At 40.4% G+C, this 16,281-nt stretch overlaps 2 protein-coding genes across 2 annotated transcripts in view; one reads left to right on the top strand and one right to left on the bottom strand.

Moving 5' to 3' along the window:
• Nucleotides 1-212: 212 nt before the first annotated feature.
• Nucleotides 213-14,716, top strand: LOC129814128 (nicotinamide/nicotinic acid mononucleotide adenylyltransferase 2). Its single transcript, XM_055866956.1, has 12 exons — nt 213-409; nt 618-847; nt 4,382-4,470; nt 5,163-5,230; nt 5,726-5,804; nt 8,916-9,045; nt 9,270-9,350; nt 9,473-9,517; nt 9,736-9,812; nt 10,167-10,268; nt 10,464-10,531; nt 11,207-14,716. The coding sequence occupies exons 2-12, from the start codon at nt 763-765 to the stop codon at nt 11,307-11,309; spliced, it is 927 nt and encodes a 308-aa protein (XP_055722931.1). The 5' UTR covers nt 213-409; nt 618-762; the 3' UTR covers nt 11,310-14,716.
• Nucleotides 14,003-16,281, bottom strand: part of LOC129814127 (laminin subunit gamma-2-like) — a 15,070-nt gene continuing 12,791 nt past the window's right edge. Inside the window, exons 20-22 of the mRNA XM_055866955.1 lie at nt 15,942-16,103; nt 15,653-15,752; nt 14,003-15,451 (exon numbers count right to left, since the gene is read on the bottom strand). Of these exons, the coding sequence (XP_055722930.1) occupies nt 15,198-15,451; nt 15,653-15,752; nt 15,942-16,103 (516 nt within the window). The 3' untranslated portion in view covers nt 14,003-15,197. The remainder of the gene's footprint in view (nt 15,452-15,652; nt 15,753-15,941; nt 16,104-16,281) is intronic.

Below are 16,281 nucleotides of genomic sequence, written 5' to 3'. Positions count from 1 at the left end.
AACAGGGAGGATGCAATACTGCACAAGCCAACTTCCCCACTAGTGTAGCAATTAAGGGGCAAATCGAATTCGGAATAGCCAGAATTGGGTTTGAACCAGCTACACTGCTGTTATGAGCCAAGCACACCACCAGGGCGCCCAAGACCAGATCTTTTACAGAGAAAACGGTAGCCTACGCTCACATACAGAGAGGCTAAACTGCGACTATGAGATCCAAAGTATGATTTCAGTATATAACCAATTAACATAAACTCAATTAGTAATACAAATATTCTGACAAAAGGGTAGAGTATTTTAGAGTTCAGCACATTCAGTAGGTGGTGACACATCTTCATCTAGACGTGTAGAAATAGGACACGGACAATAGAAACAGTGATACAATTGGAAGAGCCCAGGCCAGAAAGTGCTGGTAATCTTGTCTGTTTTTTCTTGTAAATACTTTAAATGTTTTATTACCAATATTTGTGTATATTTTTCTTTCAGATTTACTTGCCACACAAAGTATATAATAAAAGCCAACGTATGTGGCCTATCTATTGTTTAAATTGTATTGTAAAATCATACATGTTCAGATTTCCTGTACTGTGAGTGCCTTTGATCCTGTGCCTTTAATATAGAGGGCAGTGACGCTCTGTATCCTGCGAGGAGACTGGGATACTGCCGCATCCAAATGAACCTTGCCTCTCTCTCTGCGGTCGCTAATAGCAAAACAAAGGAGAACAAATCGGTAGTTGAAGAAAAAAACGAATATCCAGTCATATCATGACGGAGAACACTAAAACGCACGTTATATTGCTGTCTTGTGGAAGTTTTAACCCCATCACTAAAGGACACATTCATATGTTTGGTAAGCATTACCTACGCGCTCTTCTGTATATTTTAAAGATATGTTTTGTTCTCCAGATGTTGTGGGTAGGAGATATGTTTAAAAATGACAATGCGTTTAGCAGTCTATAGTAGGTTAGCATGGAAATTAACCTATATATCAGCATTATAGAATTGCGTGGTGTTGTTTGGTTGGTTGTTGGGTTGGTGTTTTGCCATAGACCTTTATTGGTATTCGCTGTCCATGAGGGAGGTGCTGAAATGGGCTACGGCCTCAGTGACGGAAATGTGATTATGTCAGAATTAAGTTAATGGTGTAATCATTGTAATTTCAGTTGGGGGTCTTTATTTCACTCTCTATTTCTGAACACCACGTATGAATGACATTGATTAACAACAGAACCATTAAATCTACAGGTTTATATTATCCTATACAGCTATATTGAGCGCACAGTATGTATCATTTCAGTGTAGCCTACGTAGGTATATGCTGCATAGGCCGACCAGCCCTGAAAACGACAGCAAATGGACTTGAAAGAGCAGGCTAGGCTAGTTTGAGATATAAATGCAGCATGCATACGGATGTTGAGCCACTGGACACAAGGGGCCTATTCAGCATGTTTGAGCATTGGTTGCCTGCTAGCAGATACTGCGTCACTCATAATGAATGAGAAATCGTATCTGAAATCACAATAGCATACAATCTTTCTGTGCAGGCGAGCAAAATGTAAAATAATGAGCTAAAACACAACAGGTATTCACCAATTAATGGAAATTTAGCAACATGGCAAGAAAACACAGGCAAATCTATATCTCATGACTAAATATTTTCTCCTTTTTGACTTTATTGTTGTGCTGTACATCCCTTCTTTTTAATGTTCTTTGACTGCTGACATACAATTTGAATAGTTAATGAAGGCAAGCACATTGTTGTCTTTGCCTTAACTGTTGTCAGTTTTCAACTGACATTTAATCAATTAAACAACTGTGGACTATTTCATCATGGCTTATCACTTAGAAAAATATTATGGTTTTCTTGTTACCTGAAACATTACTGGTTCTACACACAATTCAGTAATGGCACAATGTTACAATTAGGGAGATCACATTACAACAGTCAGCCAAATGCATCAGTGTATTGATGAAAACAATCACAGTAGAACTAGTAAAGTATTGTATTTTATAATACACATAAGCTATCTTTCCCATCAATATATAGTAATGTCTATATGCTATAAAAAATGAATGCACCTCTAATGAAGGAAAACAATTTATATAAAAGTGAGTTAAAATGACTGTCATCCAAAATCAGGAATACGAGGGTGCACCATGGGCTAGTACCCTGAAAATGACAAAATCCTAAGAGGTAGTCATTAGAATAGAGTGAGTGAAATGATTATGCTGCAGCAGTAGTGAGTGAACCTGGAATATCATGAGGCAGAGGGAAAAAGCATCAATTTTTCCATGACCTATTTTCCAAACCACCTCTCTGCATGCCTTGCAGTGGCTGTTATAGAAAAAAGAAAGTACTCTAGCTGCACACGAGTGGAATGGAAACTCCCCCAGTGAGCCCTTCTGACTCATAAAGGGATTACATGAAACAACAGAAAGTGAAGAAGCAGACAAATGCATGTATCATGGACTAAGACTACAGAATATAAAAACTTGTGGATGGTGTCAGATCATCATACATTTTCGATATTGATTCAGTTTCATCTATGTTGTAAGTCATTGTTAAGAAGGATTGCGATTCTTCTCTTGAGATGGTAATGGTGGTGGCATGTAGCTCATTAATACCTCATTCAAAGTTGCATGTCTTCACTAGTATAACCCTTGGCTATGTTCCAAATGGCACCCTATTCCATATATAGTGCACTACACTCTTAGCACCTTTTTTTCTATCTAGAATCTAAAAGGGTTCTTCGGCTGTCCCCATAGGAGAACCCTTTGAATAACCCTTGTTGTTTCTAGGTAGAACATTTTTTGTCACGTTCCTGACCTGTTTTCCCTTGTTTTTGTATTTGTTTAGTATGGTCAGGGTGTGAGTTGGGGTGGGCATTCTATGTTGTGTGTCTAGTTTGTCTGTTTCTGTGTTCAGCCTAATATGGTTCTCAATCAGAGGTAGCTGTCAATCGTTGTCCCTGATTGAGAATCATATATAGGTGGCTTGTTTTGTGTTGGGGATTGTGGGTGGTTGTTTCCTGTCTCTGTGTTTGTGTTCTGCACCAGATAGGACTGTCTCGGTTTTCACGTTTGTTGTTTTGTATTGTTGTAAGTGTTCACAGTTCGTTAAATTAAACATGTTGAACACTAACTGCGCTGCATTTTGGTCCTCTCCTTCATCCCAGGAAGAAAGCCGTTACACTTTTGGGTTCCATGTAGAAACCTTTTCACAGAGTGTTCTACATGGAACCCAAACGGATTCTACCTGCAACCAAAAAGGGTTCTACCTGGAACCCTTTTTTCTAAGAATGTACTTTCAAAAGTAATGCACTATATAGGGTGCCATTTGGAACGCAGTCCTTGAGTTCATTATTTGCCCCAAACCATCTGCTTTGAAGGACAACCCCAAACTATTCTATTTTTTTAATTTTCTCATTAAGACTCTCCTCAAATCATACACTAGTGTTCCCATGTTCTTAACTTTCTATCTCATACACACAAAATAAGGGTTCCTAAAGGGTTCTTTGGCTGTCCCCATAGCAGAACCATTTTGGGTTCCAGGTAGAACCCTTTTGGCTTTCATGTAGAACCCTCTGTGTAAAGGGAACCACAATGGTTCTTCCTTGATCCAAAAAGGCTTCTTCAAAGGGTTCTCCTATGAGGACAGCCAAATTACCCTTTTCTAAATAGCACCTTCTTTTCTAAGAGTTTACCCTCTCTTTCTTAATAAATAATGCATTTTCTAATCATATTGATGTTTATGACTTTACATCTATAATGGCTCTGGTCAATTTACACAGGCACTGTACATCACACACTTTGAGCTGAGCTGATGACTTGCAACACATAGGCTCCAGTAGGTTTCCACAGTCACATACAGGCTTGAAGAGGGCTGAAACAATGAGTTTCTCTATTGGTGGCATGCAGGCAGTAACTCCACAACAACAACAGAATGAATAGATGAATGCTTGCCCTGTGGTCGAAACAAAAGTCCTCATCAATCAACTTCAATTTGAAAAAGGCTGAAAAAGGCTTCTGGAATTCCTTGATCTGTTTCCCTGGAGATGAACTGTAAAAATTGTAATGTGCACGGATCCACTGGCGAGTCAGGGTTAATTTCTTTTTGTACTGTAACTAAGCAAAATATTCAGCAACACATCAGGTTGATTCACAATAGTGCCCTGTGGAAAACAATTTATGAATGAATGAATGACAACACCGTTATAGACTGTTTATTACAAGCAGATATTCAGTGAATTAACTTCTCATGACAGAAATGGCAACATTTAGCTGATGGCAGACAATAAGACACAGGTAATTAAAACTGTAATGTTGTGCCCACTATGAACTATAATAAGTATGTTGACAAGTATGTACTGCATCTGTTTCACAGAGAAAGCCAAAGAATACCTGCACAAAACAGGGAAGTTCATTGTGATTGGGGGCATCATCTCTCCTGTACATGACTCCTATGGCAAACCGGTATGAACTTCTTCCAGTATATTCACAGACTGCTTTGTTTGGTATCCACGAAGTGGATTTGTTTGATTAACTAACAAACAACCACCTCAACCAATTATCTGATTTGAGTGACAGGAGTGCAATTTAGAGAAAATTAACTGGGGGTTATTTTTATGAATGAGTGATTGCTTTGGGTGGTCCTCCTGTGTAGGTGTTGTTGCTGCATTCAGATTATATAAGCCACCTCTAATTCTATCGTCATCTATTCTCCCGAGCCGTTTCTGGAATAAATTAAAAGCTTGTCCCAGTTTCTCTCTCTATAAGAAACAGAAAACATGAATAATAAATGTAAGAGAAATGCTGTTTCAGTCAGATCATGAATCTTCTGTGCATTTTTTTCGTCATTGTGTCTCTAGCACGAATGAGGATTGGATTAGTATGTTATCATTGTTGTGGTTGCACAAATGATTGACATCAGCTATAGAATGTCATCTTCAGCCGTTTTCCACAAATATATGTTCCTCATAGATACAACTTGTAAAACCAGTCGATTACCATGCAGAGGCACACAATAGAGAGAATGAACACAATGCCTGCATCACAAATGGCACCTTATTCCCAAAATATTGCACTATATAGGGAATAGGGTGCGATTTGGGATGCACACAACGAACACAATGTCAGCAGCTTATCGATCCCCTGTGTGTTCACAGGGTCTGGTCCCCAGCAGACATCGTCTCACCATGTGTCAACTGGCAGTCCAGTCCTCTGACTGGATCAGGTGAGTCAGTGGATATATCCAATCAGAACAACAAGACTGCGTCCAAATGGCACCCTATTCCCTACATTGTGCACTACATTTGACCAGAACCCTATGGGCCCTAGACAAAAGTTGTGTACTAGGGAATAGGGTGCCATTTGGGATGTAGTCCAAGTGAATCTTGATTGGCAGTAAGTATCTTGAATGGCCTCTATTAGTCCCTTGAGACAGGATGTGTTTCTGGCAATGTCATTAACAAAACACAGTGTGTGAGGTATTTAGCAGATGTGCAATTTTATCAGTCCTATTATCCTGCTAATGAGAAGGATAGAGATCAGTGCCCATATTCATAAAGCATGAGTAGGAGTGCTGATCTAGGATCAGTTTGCCTTTTAGATTATGATGAATGGACAGGGGGGACCTGATCCTAGATCAGGACTTCTTCTCTGAGACGCTTTATGAATACAGGCCCAGGAGTACACAGCTGTTCATCTATCATGTGTCATTTTCCTGCAGAGTGGATCCCTGGGAGTGCTACCAGGACACATGGCAGACTACGTGCAGCGTGCTGGAGCATCATCGTGACCTCATGAAGGTAAGCCAGGCCATGGAATAATGACTGGCTACGGTTACTCAGACCACACTGTATTGCATGAGCTGTATCAAGAGCAATTTGATAAAATATGTGGTAGTTCAGAGAGAAGAGAGTTCAAGGTAGCCTACACTAAATGCATCAGACTTAGCTACTGTGTATGGAATGTATTCATAGATGTTGAATTAATGCGCGGCCCACTGGCTAGTTGACATGCGTAGTGGAAGTATGTATAAGGACTAAGAGCAATTTGAACTGTTTTTATAAATGACCTGTATCTTTACTGTATGCTGGGATTGTTTAAACGGCAACTAAATATTACGTTCTTTTCAAACATCTACTGTAGTATCAGCCTGGTATCAGCAGAAAAGCGTCAATCTGGTTTATGTGAATACATTGCATTCACTGGGGGAATTAGTGTCACGGTATTGATGCCTAGAGTTAAACATCAGATAAATGATGCCTAAGTGAATACATTGCATTTAATGGGGGGGAAATTAGTGTCACGGTATTGATGCCTAGAGTTAAGCACCAGATACACGATGCCCAAGTGAATACATTGCATTCAATGGGGGGGGAAGATTAGTGTCACGATATTGATGCCTCGAGATAAGCTTCAGGGTCTTGATGCCTATGGGAATACATTACTTTCAATAAGATTGATGCATAGATATATATCAAGAAGTTGACACATAAGTCAATTGCGTTCATGTCTGTTGGTTTCCCTCCCTCCCTCCCTCTCTTTGCCTCCCTCTGCCTCATCTTTATCCCCTTCCCTTTTCTTCTCACCCCTCCCCCGTATTTCCCCCCTCGATCCACTACCCTTCCCTCCCTCTCTCTCTTTTTGTCTTCTATCTCTCTCATTCTCCCTCTTCTCTCCCTCATTCTCTCTCTCGCTCTCCTTCTGACTCTATCTATCTATATTCTATAATCCCCCCTCTATATAGCAAGAAAGTTGGTGCTAAATTTGAAATGTGTAATTTGGTGAAAGACTCAGACAGACAGACAGACAGACAGACAGACAGACAGACAGACAGACAGACAGAAAGACAGACAGACAGACAGACAGACAGACAGACAGACAGACAGACAGACACTCACAGACAGACAGACACTCACAGACAGACAGACAGACAGACAGACAGACAGACAGACACACACTCACAGACAGACAGACAGAGCTCCTCTAGTATTGCAAGAACATTGTGTCCAATGGAGGTCAAAAATAATTTTGGGCCGATTTACTTTAAATTTCATATGCCGGGTCATAACAGTCGTCCGGTCACAAATGTGTACAATTCCTAGAGTTAAGGTGCTTTTGATTGACATTGTTAGAATGATTGAGGCTAGAAACACAATTCACATATGGGATAGTTCAGCAGACACTCCCGATGAACGCAAGCCTACACCTGACCATGTGAAATTAACTCTTCACAGTGAAAACTTCGTCCCACAGAGAACACGGCTTTTTTCCATAGAAAAACATTACGTTCAGCCATTACATAACCATGATGCCCCCGTGGACTGTGATTGAGCTAGCAAACCATCCTTACAGACAACCTGATCGCGACATTACAGGGATGCTTCGTGATGAGGTTCAGCTTCCTATGGCAACGGGAAGTGGCTTAATTCATCCACAAGATGGTCCTTTATACTCACCCTGTAGTTACACAAAAATACTGCATTCCGTCCTCTGTAAAACAGTCAGTTCTTAATGTCAAAGCTTGAAACTGGGGCATTTAAACTGGGGCAAGTGACCCCAGGGGGCCTTATATTGAATTTCAGCGTCCTGCTATTATAGGAAGTTACTAAATTGGGGAAAGGGGAAAGGGGATACCTAGTCAGTCCAACTGAATGTATTCAACTGAAAAGTGTCTTCTGCATTTAACCCAACACCTCTGAATCAGAGAGGTGCGGGGGGCTGCCTTAATCGAAATCCACGTCTTCGGCACCCGGGGAACAGTGGGTTAACTGCCTTGCTCAGGGGCAGAACAACATTTTTGACCAAATTACACATTTCTAATTTATCACCAACTTTTTTGCATTGAATGCAATGTATTGACTTATGTGTCAATATCTAGTCTGTGGAGGTGGGAGAGAGGAGCAAGAGGTGGAGGTGGGAGAGAGGAGAGAGGGGGGGTGAAAGAAGGGGGAGGAATAGAGAAGTGAAGGAGGTGGGATAAAGAAGAGGTAGAGCGAGATAAGGAGGCAAATAGAAAAAAAGAGTAGGAGGGAGGAAGAGAGAGAAGGGGGAGATGGAGAGGGGATTAGAGAATAGAGAGAGAGAGAGGAGAGAGCGAGTCGGGGGAGAGGGAAAGAGAGGAGAGAGAGAGAGAGAAGGGAGAAAGAGAGAGAGAGTCAGGGGATAGGGAAAGAGGCGAGAGAGAGAGGGGGACGAGAGAGCGAGAGAGAGGGGGGGGGAGAGAGTCGGGGGATAGGGAAAGAGATGAGAGAGAGCGAGCGAGAGAAAGAGAGAAGGGAGAGAGAGGGGGGGAGAGTCAGGGATAGACAGAGAGAGAGACAGAGGAAGGCAAATAGAGGGAGGGAGGGAGGGAGCGATGGAGAGGGTTGGTGAATAGAGAGAGAGCGATAGAGAGAGGGAGGGAGAGAAAGAGAGCGAGCGAGAGGAAGGGAGGGGGAGAGAAGAGAGAGATGAAGAGGAGGGAGAGAGCGGGTGGGGGAGAGAGAGAGAGAGAAGAGGGGGAGAGGGTGGAGGGGTGAAAGAAGGGAGGGAGAGAGAGAAGAGGAGAGGGAATAAAGAGGATGTAGAGAGAGAAACAGAGAGGCAGAGAGAGAGAGAGCGAGAGTGAGCGAGAGTGAGCGAGAGGGAGAGAGAGAGCTTTGTCGCTTATCCGTAGGCATCAATATTGTGACACTAATCTTCCCCCAATTGAACATAATGTATACACATACACGTCATGTTTCTTTGATGTGTATCTTTTTGCTACAAACCTACCAGATTGACACTTTTCAATTATATCATGTTGGTAGTATGTGACAAATCCAATCCTTCTGTCAGAATGTAGTCAATCTGTTTGTGCTGCTGACCTAAGCTGGCTCAAATGCAATTCTCTGGGACTGAAAATGTCAATTCTGGTGTTTTCCTGTCCACAGAGAGTCACAGGGTGTATTCTATCCAATGTGAACACACCGTCCACAACTCCAGTGATCGGCCAACCACAGAATAAGACTCAGACTGCCATCTATCAGAACCACAACACAGTGAACAACAAGCCCACTGCCAGTGAGTGATGGTGTACATACACAAACGTAGTTGAGATAACATTTATGCCATCTCGATTAGGATGAGAATCTAGGTCTAATATTTTGAAAATGTATGATTGATGGAAAAGAGGAAATGTTGTTATAATGAACCAAGAAATGAATTGTCTGGTCTGTAAATATTTTTCAATGGATGTAATTTGCTGCTAGAAAATGTTGGATGTTTTCTTCCATATACCTAAACAGTTAAGCTGTGGGGGAAGATGAGTGAGAGCTTGGGTAAAATTTGCTGTGTTCGCCCCCACATTGACCGTTTCACCTTTGTCGGTAAGTAGGCTACACAAGCAACTTCCTGAAAAACATACATTTCTAAGTGTATAGTAAGTTCACAATGATTGATGAATTAAATTATAACCTTTTCTTGTATCTTTTTTATTTTATCGCAAAAGATGAAAATGCCAACCTTGGCACTGCAATGCGATATGAGGAAATTGGTGAGTTAACACTCTTTTGGTATGTCTTTATGTATTACCAATATTGCAAACAGTCTGTATATCGTCAGAATACAAAAGCTTTTGCTTAGTAGTCATTCGATTTTCACTCAACAACCCATAATAACGTTCTTCATTATCGAATCATTGAACAGGAAGTTATCTTATCCAACTCTTTGTTTATTGGGTGTCTAATTTCTGTCTTCCTCTCTATTGTCCAGAGTTGCGCATCTTGCTCCTATGTGGCAGTGATCTTCTGGAGTCATTCTGCATCCCTGGCCTATGGAAAGACAGTGATGTAAGCCCTTCGTTCTTTCTCTTCCCCATCTTCTTAGGTCTGTTGTGAGACTGTCATTCACGGAAGAATTATGTTCATACTTTGCATAGTATACATTCTTGCCTATTGGCATGCGCTAAAGTTATATTAAAGGCAGACCTGTAGAGGTCAAAGGAGACACTGCAAGACAAATAGTTTTAAATAAGGACAACATTTTAATCTATCCAGTGTCCACTTAGAGGCATGACTGCAAATAATGTAATACCCTAATGAGCATAATGCTGCATCCAAGATACTTTACCAAAACTATTACAGTCACCCATCTCAATAGCATTGCAAGGTAATACTGCAATGTGTCATACAAATGGTTTGCAGATGGAGGTGATTGTTGGAGACTTTGGGATTGTTGTTGTGCCTCGGGACGGAGTTGATACAGAGAGGATAATGAACCATTCCTCTGTGCTGCGCAAGAACAAGGTAATATCTACATTGTGAGCGTATGAGTCATGAGCTTGGTGAAAAGTAGGAAACCAATAAGCTTGATAATGTCATCTGTAAGAAGCTTATTCTGTTAATGTCTTAACATATAATCAACTCTGTACCATAGATAATTAGAAATGTCAATGTATTAATTGTATAATGTGTAAAATATCCTCTCTTTGTTTTTCCCAGGACAACATCACTGTCGTAAAAGATGATGCCAACCACCCTATGTCCATTGTCAGTTCAACCAAGAGCAGGTTAGTGTGAATTATAAACTGGGTGGTTCGAGCCCTGAATGCTGATTGGCTGACCAAGGGCATGACAAAACATGTATTTTACTGCTCTAATTACATTGGTAACCAGTTTATAATAGCAATAAGGTAACTCGGGGGTTTGTGGTATATGGCCAATAAACCACAGCTAAGGGCTACTGTATATCCAGGCACTCTGTGTTGCGTTGTGCTTAAGAACAGCCCTCAGCTGTGGTTTATTGGCGATATACCACACCTCCTCAGGCCTTATTGCTTCATTATAATTTATCTACCATCCTTTGGGCCTCCATTAGGGATATTTAAGAAATAATTATGGACTGTTCTTTATTATTATTGTCACTTTTTCACTGTGGACTCTCGAAGAATTTGGTTATTTTTCACAAATATGGATGTCTCTTAATGTACCACTTTGGTTGCTGTTTAGTGTCTCTTGGGAGTAACCACAACATTTGCTAAATATTAGGGGGCAGTTTCCCAAACACAGATTCAGCCTAGTCCTAGACTAAAAAGCTATTTCAATGGAGATTCTCCATTATGCGTGCTTTTTAGTCCAAGACTAGGCTTAATCTGTGTCCAAGAAACCGCCCCTAGAAGTTGAACTAAGCTGTTCCCGTAGAACATTAGAATCATTGTAATTCTATGGCTGTTCCCTTCCCTCAGACTTGCCCTGCAGCATGGTGACGGCCATGTAGTGGACTACCTGAACCAGCCAGTCATCGACTACATCCTGCAGAGTCAGCTCTACATCAATGCTTCTGGATAGGAACTACTGCTTTGGCCTGCTGGCATATTGTCCCTGTCTGTCTTTCATGTGAAACGTATACTCCTCTTGAGCTACTGCTTTTCCATTTAAAGATATCCATATCCCTTCTTACTGTATCATGGTGACTCATCTGACCTGTGGATGTACAGCGAGGTGCCTGAGAGCTGTGTGTACGTGTGGACCACCTTCACAACTGACTTTGTGTAGGCTGCGCCGGCCGGGCGGGATAGAGAGGGGGGATGGGGTTTTGGGCCGTGTCCCAAATAGCATAACTTTCCCTTTTGTGCACTACTTTTGACCCGGTCAACAATAGTGCACTTTATAGGGAATAGGGTGCAATTTGGGATGCTGCCTTGGTGTCATTAAGAGAGGGTGGAGAGATTGTAACCTATTGAATTTGGGCCTTTGCTGTTGATTTAAAATTTGTCAGTTTTTAGACTGCATGCTTAGAATGTTTCTGTTTTGGCATGAGTACTTACTCACTTTGTAGATATATGTTGTGAAAGTGTTTGCAGAAAAACTAACATATAGTGGGTACCCACCTCTCACTTCATTTTCTGTTCACTCCAAGTCTACTGTATGTACAGTATCTGTATTAATGTATCTGCAACTGCATATCAATGCCTAAAGGTTTGGTTTTCAGTGGGCATTGATGCAAAATGTACATCTGTTTGCACATAAGAGAATGATTTGAACGTTGATTTATTTTTGTGTGCAAAGGATTTTACACGTTTCTTCTGCTTGCCACCGAGAAAATGACCACGCCTCCCAAAACAAATGCAATTAACCTGTTTCTTACTGTGTGCTATGTAGCTAGATTATTTTAAATATAGAGGAAAAAACAACAGCACACACTATAGAAGTGCATTTCATGTGCCCTGGGGATGAATTCACATATGCAAGTCACTCACTCTCCTTGCACATAACACTCTGTCATAATAACATCAATCTGAAATAAATGTGTTCTAATGTTGTACTGCAAAGGAAGTGGAGATATAGCCGTTGATCAGTAGTTTCTTACTGAAACTCCTCATGGTCAGGGCCAAGACACTTTTGACAGTTTAGTTTAATGAGCATTGCTTTAGATAGTCTTACTGCAAGAAAGGGTAAATAGGTGTGCACATTTTGGTTTAATAAGTGTCTTTAATTGTGACCAAAGCATCTTGCATACATATTTACAGTAGCTTTATATGTGTCCATTTGGCTAAGATTATTAGGTTATTCAATTTTAATAGCCGATGAAGCAAAAGTAAAATGCATTCCACTATTTCCGGAAATCTCATGGTTCATGATTTTTAAGAAATAGACACACAAGTGCTAGTTGTCCATGTAGCAATCTCATTCTCCAGCCCTGTGGAGAACATAGAAATCTGACATGATGCAAGACTATCGATAGACAATTTTCAAGTCGTGTCGAAAGTAATATTTAATTTTATCTGGAATGGCCAGAAAACATTCAAACGGGCATATTTATAAAACAAACATGAGTTGGAGGGTTAAAACTATTTAATATGAAGGCATTAAACCTCTCACTTAAAGACTCCATTATATCAAAATTATATCTAAATCCAAAATGGTTTTTGAGTAGGCTACTATGAGAGGCACATCTAATGTTCAAAAGCTCTTTGCCATTAAAACCAACCATTTGACAATCAAATCAAATGTTATTGGTCACATACACATGGTTAGCAGATGTTAATGCGAGTGTAGCGAAATGCTTGTAAATGGAACCCTGTTTAAAGCCATACAGAATTGGTTACAATTCCAATTTCATCCTCCAGATGAGGCGTAACAAATATTACAGAAAATAATATGGCTAAACTCGAATGTACTGATAGGGGAAAGACACACTGTTTTGGAGAAAATGTATAAGGAATGTATCATGTTTATGAATGACATTGTAAATAAGGAGAGTCAAATGTTGTCACACAAGCAATTAACAAAAGTCTATGGAGATGTATGCTCAACATAAAAGTATAACCAACTCATTGCAGCTCACACATAAAAATGGATGGGGCAATTACTCATAAGAGAAAAGGATGAATTAGTTTGTCTGCTGCCAGTCAAAAACCGTGCATGGCTTAAAATGACTAGTATAAATCGTAAAATGTATCCGTTTTATTTAAGCTTGAGAGGTTTGACAACTATACCGCATAGAATTCAAGCTAGTTGGGAACAGATTTTTGATGTTTCAATACCACGGCATCGGGTTTATGAACTGATATATAAAACAACATTTGACACAATCTGTTATTTTCCATTTAAACTATTATATACAATTCTTGGCACAAAAATTATGTTCACTATAAGGGGCATTGAACAGTCAGCCTTGTGCAGACTGCAACCAAGAAATAGAATCAATAGATCATTTATTTTTGTACTGTGCTTCGGTGGCTCGCTTTTGGAGTCAGGTCCAGGAGTGGTTGTTGAGTCATAATGTCTGTGTTCAGATGGACCTACAAACTACTGCTCGGAGATCTGATAAACCACAATCAATCAATGGGAAATATGATTATATGCTTTGCTAAAATATTTATTTTTAGGGCAATCGTGGTAGAAATGGTACAAATAGAGAGGTTCAAGACTCTTGTAAGACATTACAGTAAAATAGAAGGATGTATTGCAAAAGGAAATAGTAAAATGGTAATGTACTGGGAAAGACGGGTTAGTCTGTGGACATCTGAGGGGTGGAATTAAGATCAGAAGGACTGGTTGAGTCCAGTACAAACAGCAGGAGGCTATAGAAAGGATGCAAGTAATATTATTTTATAGACTAATCTGTCTGCTAGTTTCATAGCTGATTACAAAACATACTATCAGTAGTACACTGTGTAAGATGCTCCAGACTCACAACACTGCTTCTTTATGTGTGCTCCAAATGTAATACATTATGTACAAACTGAACTGGGTCCAATATCTCTTCAGGCCGATGATCTTTATACATGCATCCCTTGAGTCTTTCTATCGAACACATCTCAGCAGGGTACTCCTTACATACACAACATCAGTTACTTTGTATTCTTTAAAGACTGGTTTAGATAAACAAGATGTAGTGGAAAATCTGATATGAAAAATAAGCATTGTCGTGGTCCTAGTTAATATGGGCCAATTTTAGTGTACTATAGTCTCAGAGAAGGTTTCATAGAACCTGCGGCTTTAATTTGAGCTGAGTGGGATTAGATGACTTAAAGATATAATATCAAGAGATGTTTGATTTTATTCTGTTCATTGATTTATTTGGATAGGAGTCCTGAAAATGATTTTGGGGGGAATCCAATGTAATATGCGCTGGGTTGGAAATGATTTGTATTTTCTCATCTTCAACTGTGGATTGACTGGACTGACACAATATAACATCTACTCTGAGTTCATCAATACCTCCATAATAAACCAAGTGTGTAAAAATATATATTTTGTAGTTGCTTACATTGTTAGTAAGTCCCTCAGTTGAAGAGCAAAAGAAAGACACATGAAACACATTCATATTAATTGACATTCATTCAATGTGTTTGTGTTAGATTAAGTGGCACCAGGTTTGTATTGTTAAGAAAGGAATAAATATTGCAGTTTATTTTACAGAATACAACAGAAAATACATTGTTTTCAACACTTACTAGATCACTGAAAATATTGCTTCTTTGGAGACTGAATCTTCACAGATTTCTTTTTTTGCAGACAGTTATAAATACATTTAGTTTAACACACATTTTTCTCACACGTAATACCATAACACATTCAGAATTATTTTCCAAACACTACGCATCCCAAATGGAGCCCTGCTCCCTATATAGTGCACTACTTTTTGACCAGAGCCCTCTGGGCCCTTATTTACTATATTGGAAATAGGGTGCCATTTGGGGTGGAACATTAGATCTTTGAATAGGGGGATTAAGGTTTCTCAATAGGTGGGGTGTTGAAGCAGCCCTTAGGGATGTTGGCGTGGATGTCCTCCAGGTTCCTGATGTCGTCCAGGATCATATCAATATCTAGGTTGAGGCCAGACAACCTGGCCCTCTGGCCGGCCTCCTTCTCCTCCAGAGCCTGAAGCCGAGGCCGGAGCTGCTGGTTGACCTGGCCACGGGCACTGGAGATGGACTGCTCCAACTCACCCAGCCTCTCCTCGTCCACACTGCCTGGCTTACCTGTTAGGAGAGGAGAGGAGGGGGGAGGGATGGAGATGAGAGGAGAAGACCAATGGTCAGCACCAGCTTAAATCATAATGTCATAAATATGTGTTTCTTTATGAGATTAATATGAAGATAGGACGGTGAGTGAAATAAGACAAAACACAAGTGGTTTTGTTTCGTTTGAGTTAGCTGATTGTAGTTGTTGGGGGAATTTACCGATCATGCTCAGGAGGTTATTGATGACCAGGAGTGTTTCTCCCACTGCATCTCTAGTGTGCTTGGCGTTGATGTAGGCACCCGTTCCTCCCATTAAAGCCTGAGGGAAAGAACATTACAAAGCATTAGAAATATTACAGACCTTTCATTTGGAAAAAAGTATTTATTTTAAGAACCATTTGTGTGTGCTGGAGTTGTGTACTGGAGTGTTTCACATGAATCCTTTATATTGACACAGGTTTGTTAAGGTATAATATATCATATCTGAGGGCATCACACTAAAACGGACCTCTGCAGCTCTGTCTCTCTGTCCCTCAGCATTGGCCCTCTCTGCCGCCACTTTGGAAACAGTGGCTACCGCCTGGTTCTTCAGGTCCTGCACGTCCCCTTTCAGCTTGGTGGCGTCCTTCAGTAGATCAGCGGGAGCTACTGGTAAAGAGCCGGACATTCCCTGCAGACAACAAAAAACAGTCAAATGAGCTAATTTTGAAGTTTCCATGCGAATATTTTGGTTGTGAATAGGTCATGTCTGGAATTGAATGGGCTCATATGCATAAGTGACTCGAAACATTAACCTCATTGTTTTCCCAACAGACATTTTCCTTCTAGAGACTCTAGCTAAATGCACA

Source organism: Salvelinus fontinalis, chromosome 17 (assembly GCF_029448725.1).
Source record: "Salvelinus fontinalis isolate EN_2023a chromosome 17, ASM2944872v1, whole genome shotgun sequence".
Lineage (NCBI taxonomy): Eukaryota > Metazoa > Chordata > Actinopteri > Salmoniformes > Salmonidae > Salvelinus > Salvelinus fontinalis.
This window is presented reverse-complemented; position numbering and strand designations above follow the sequence as displayed.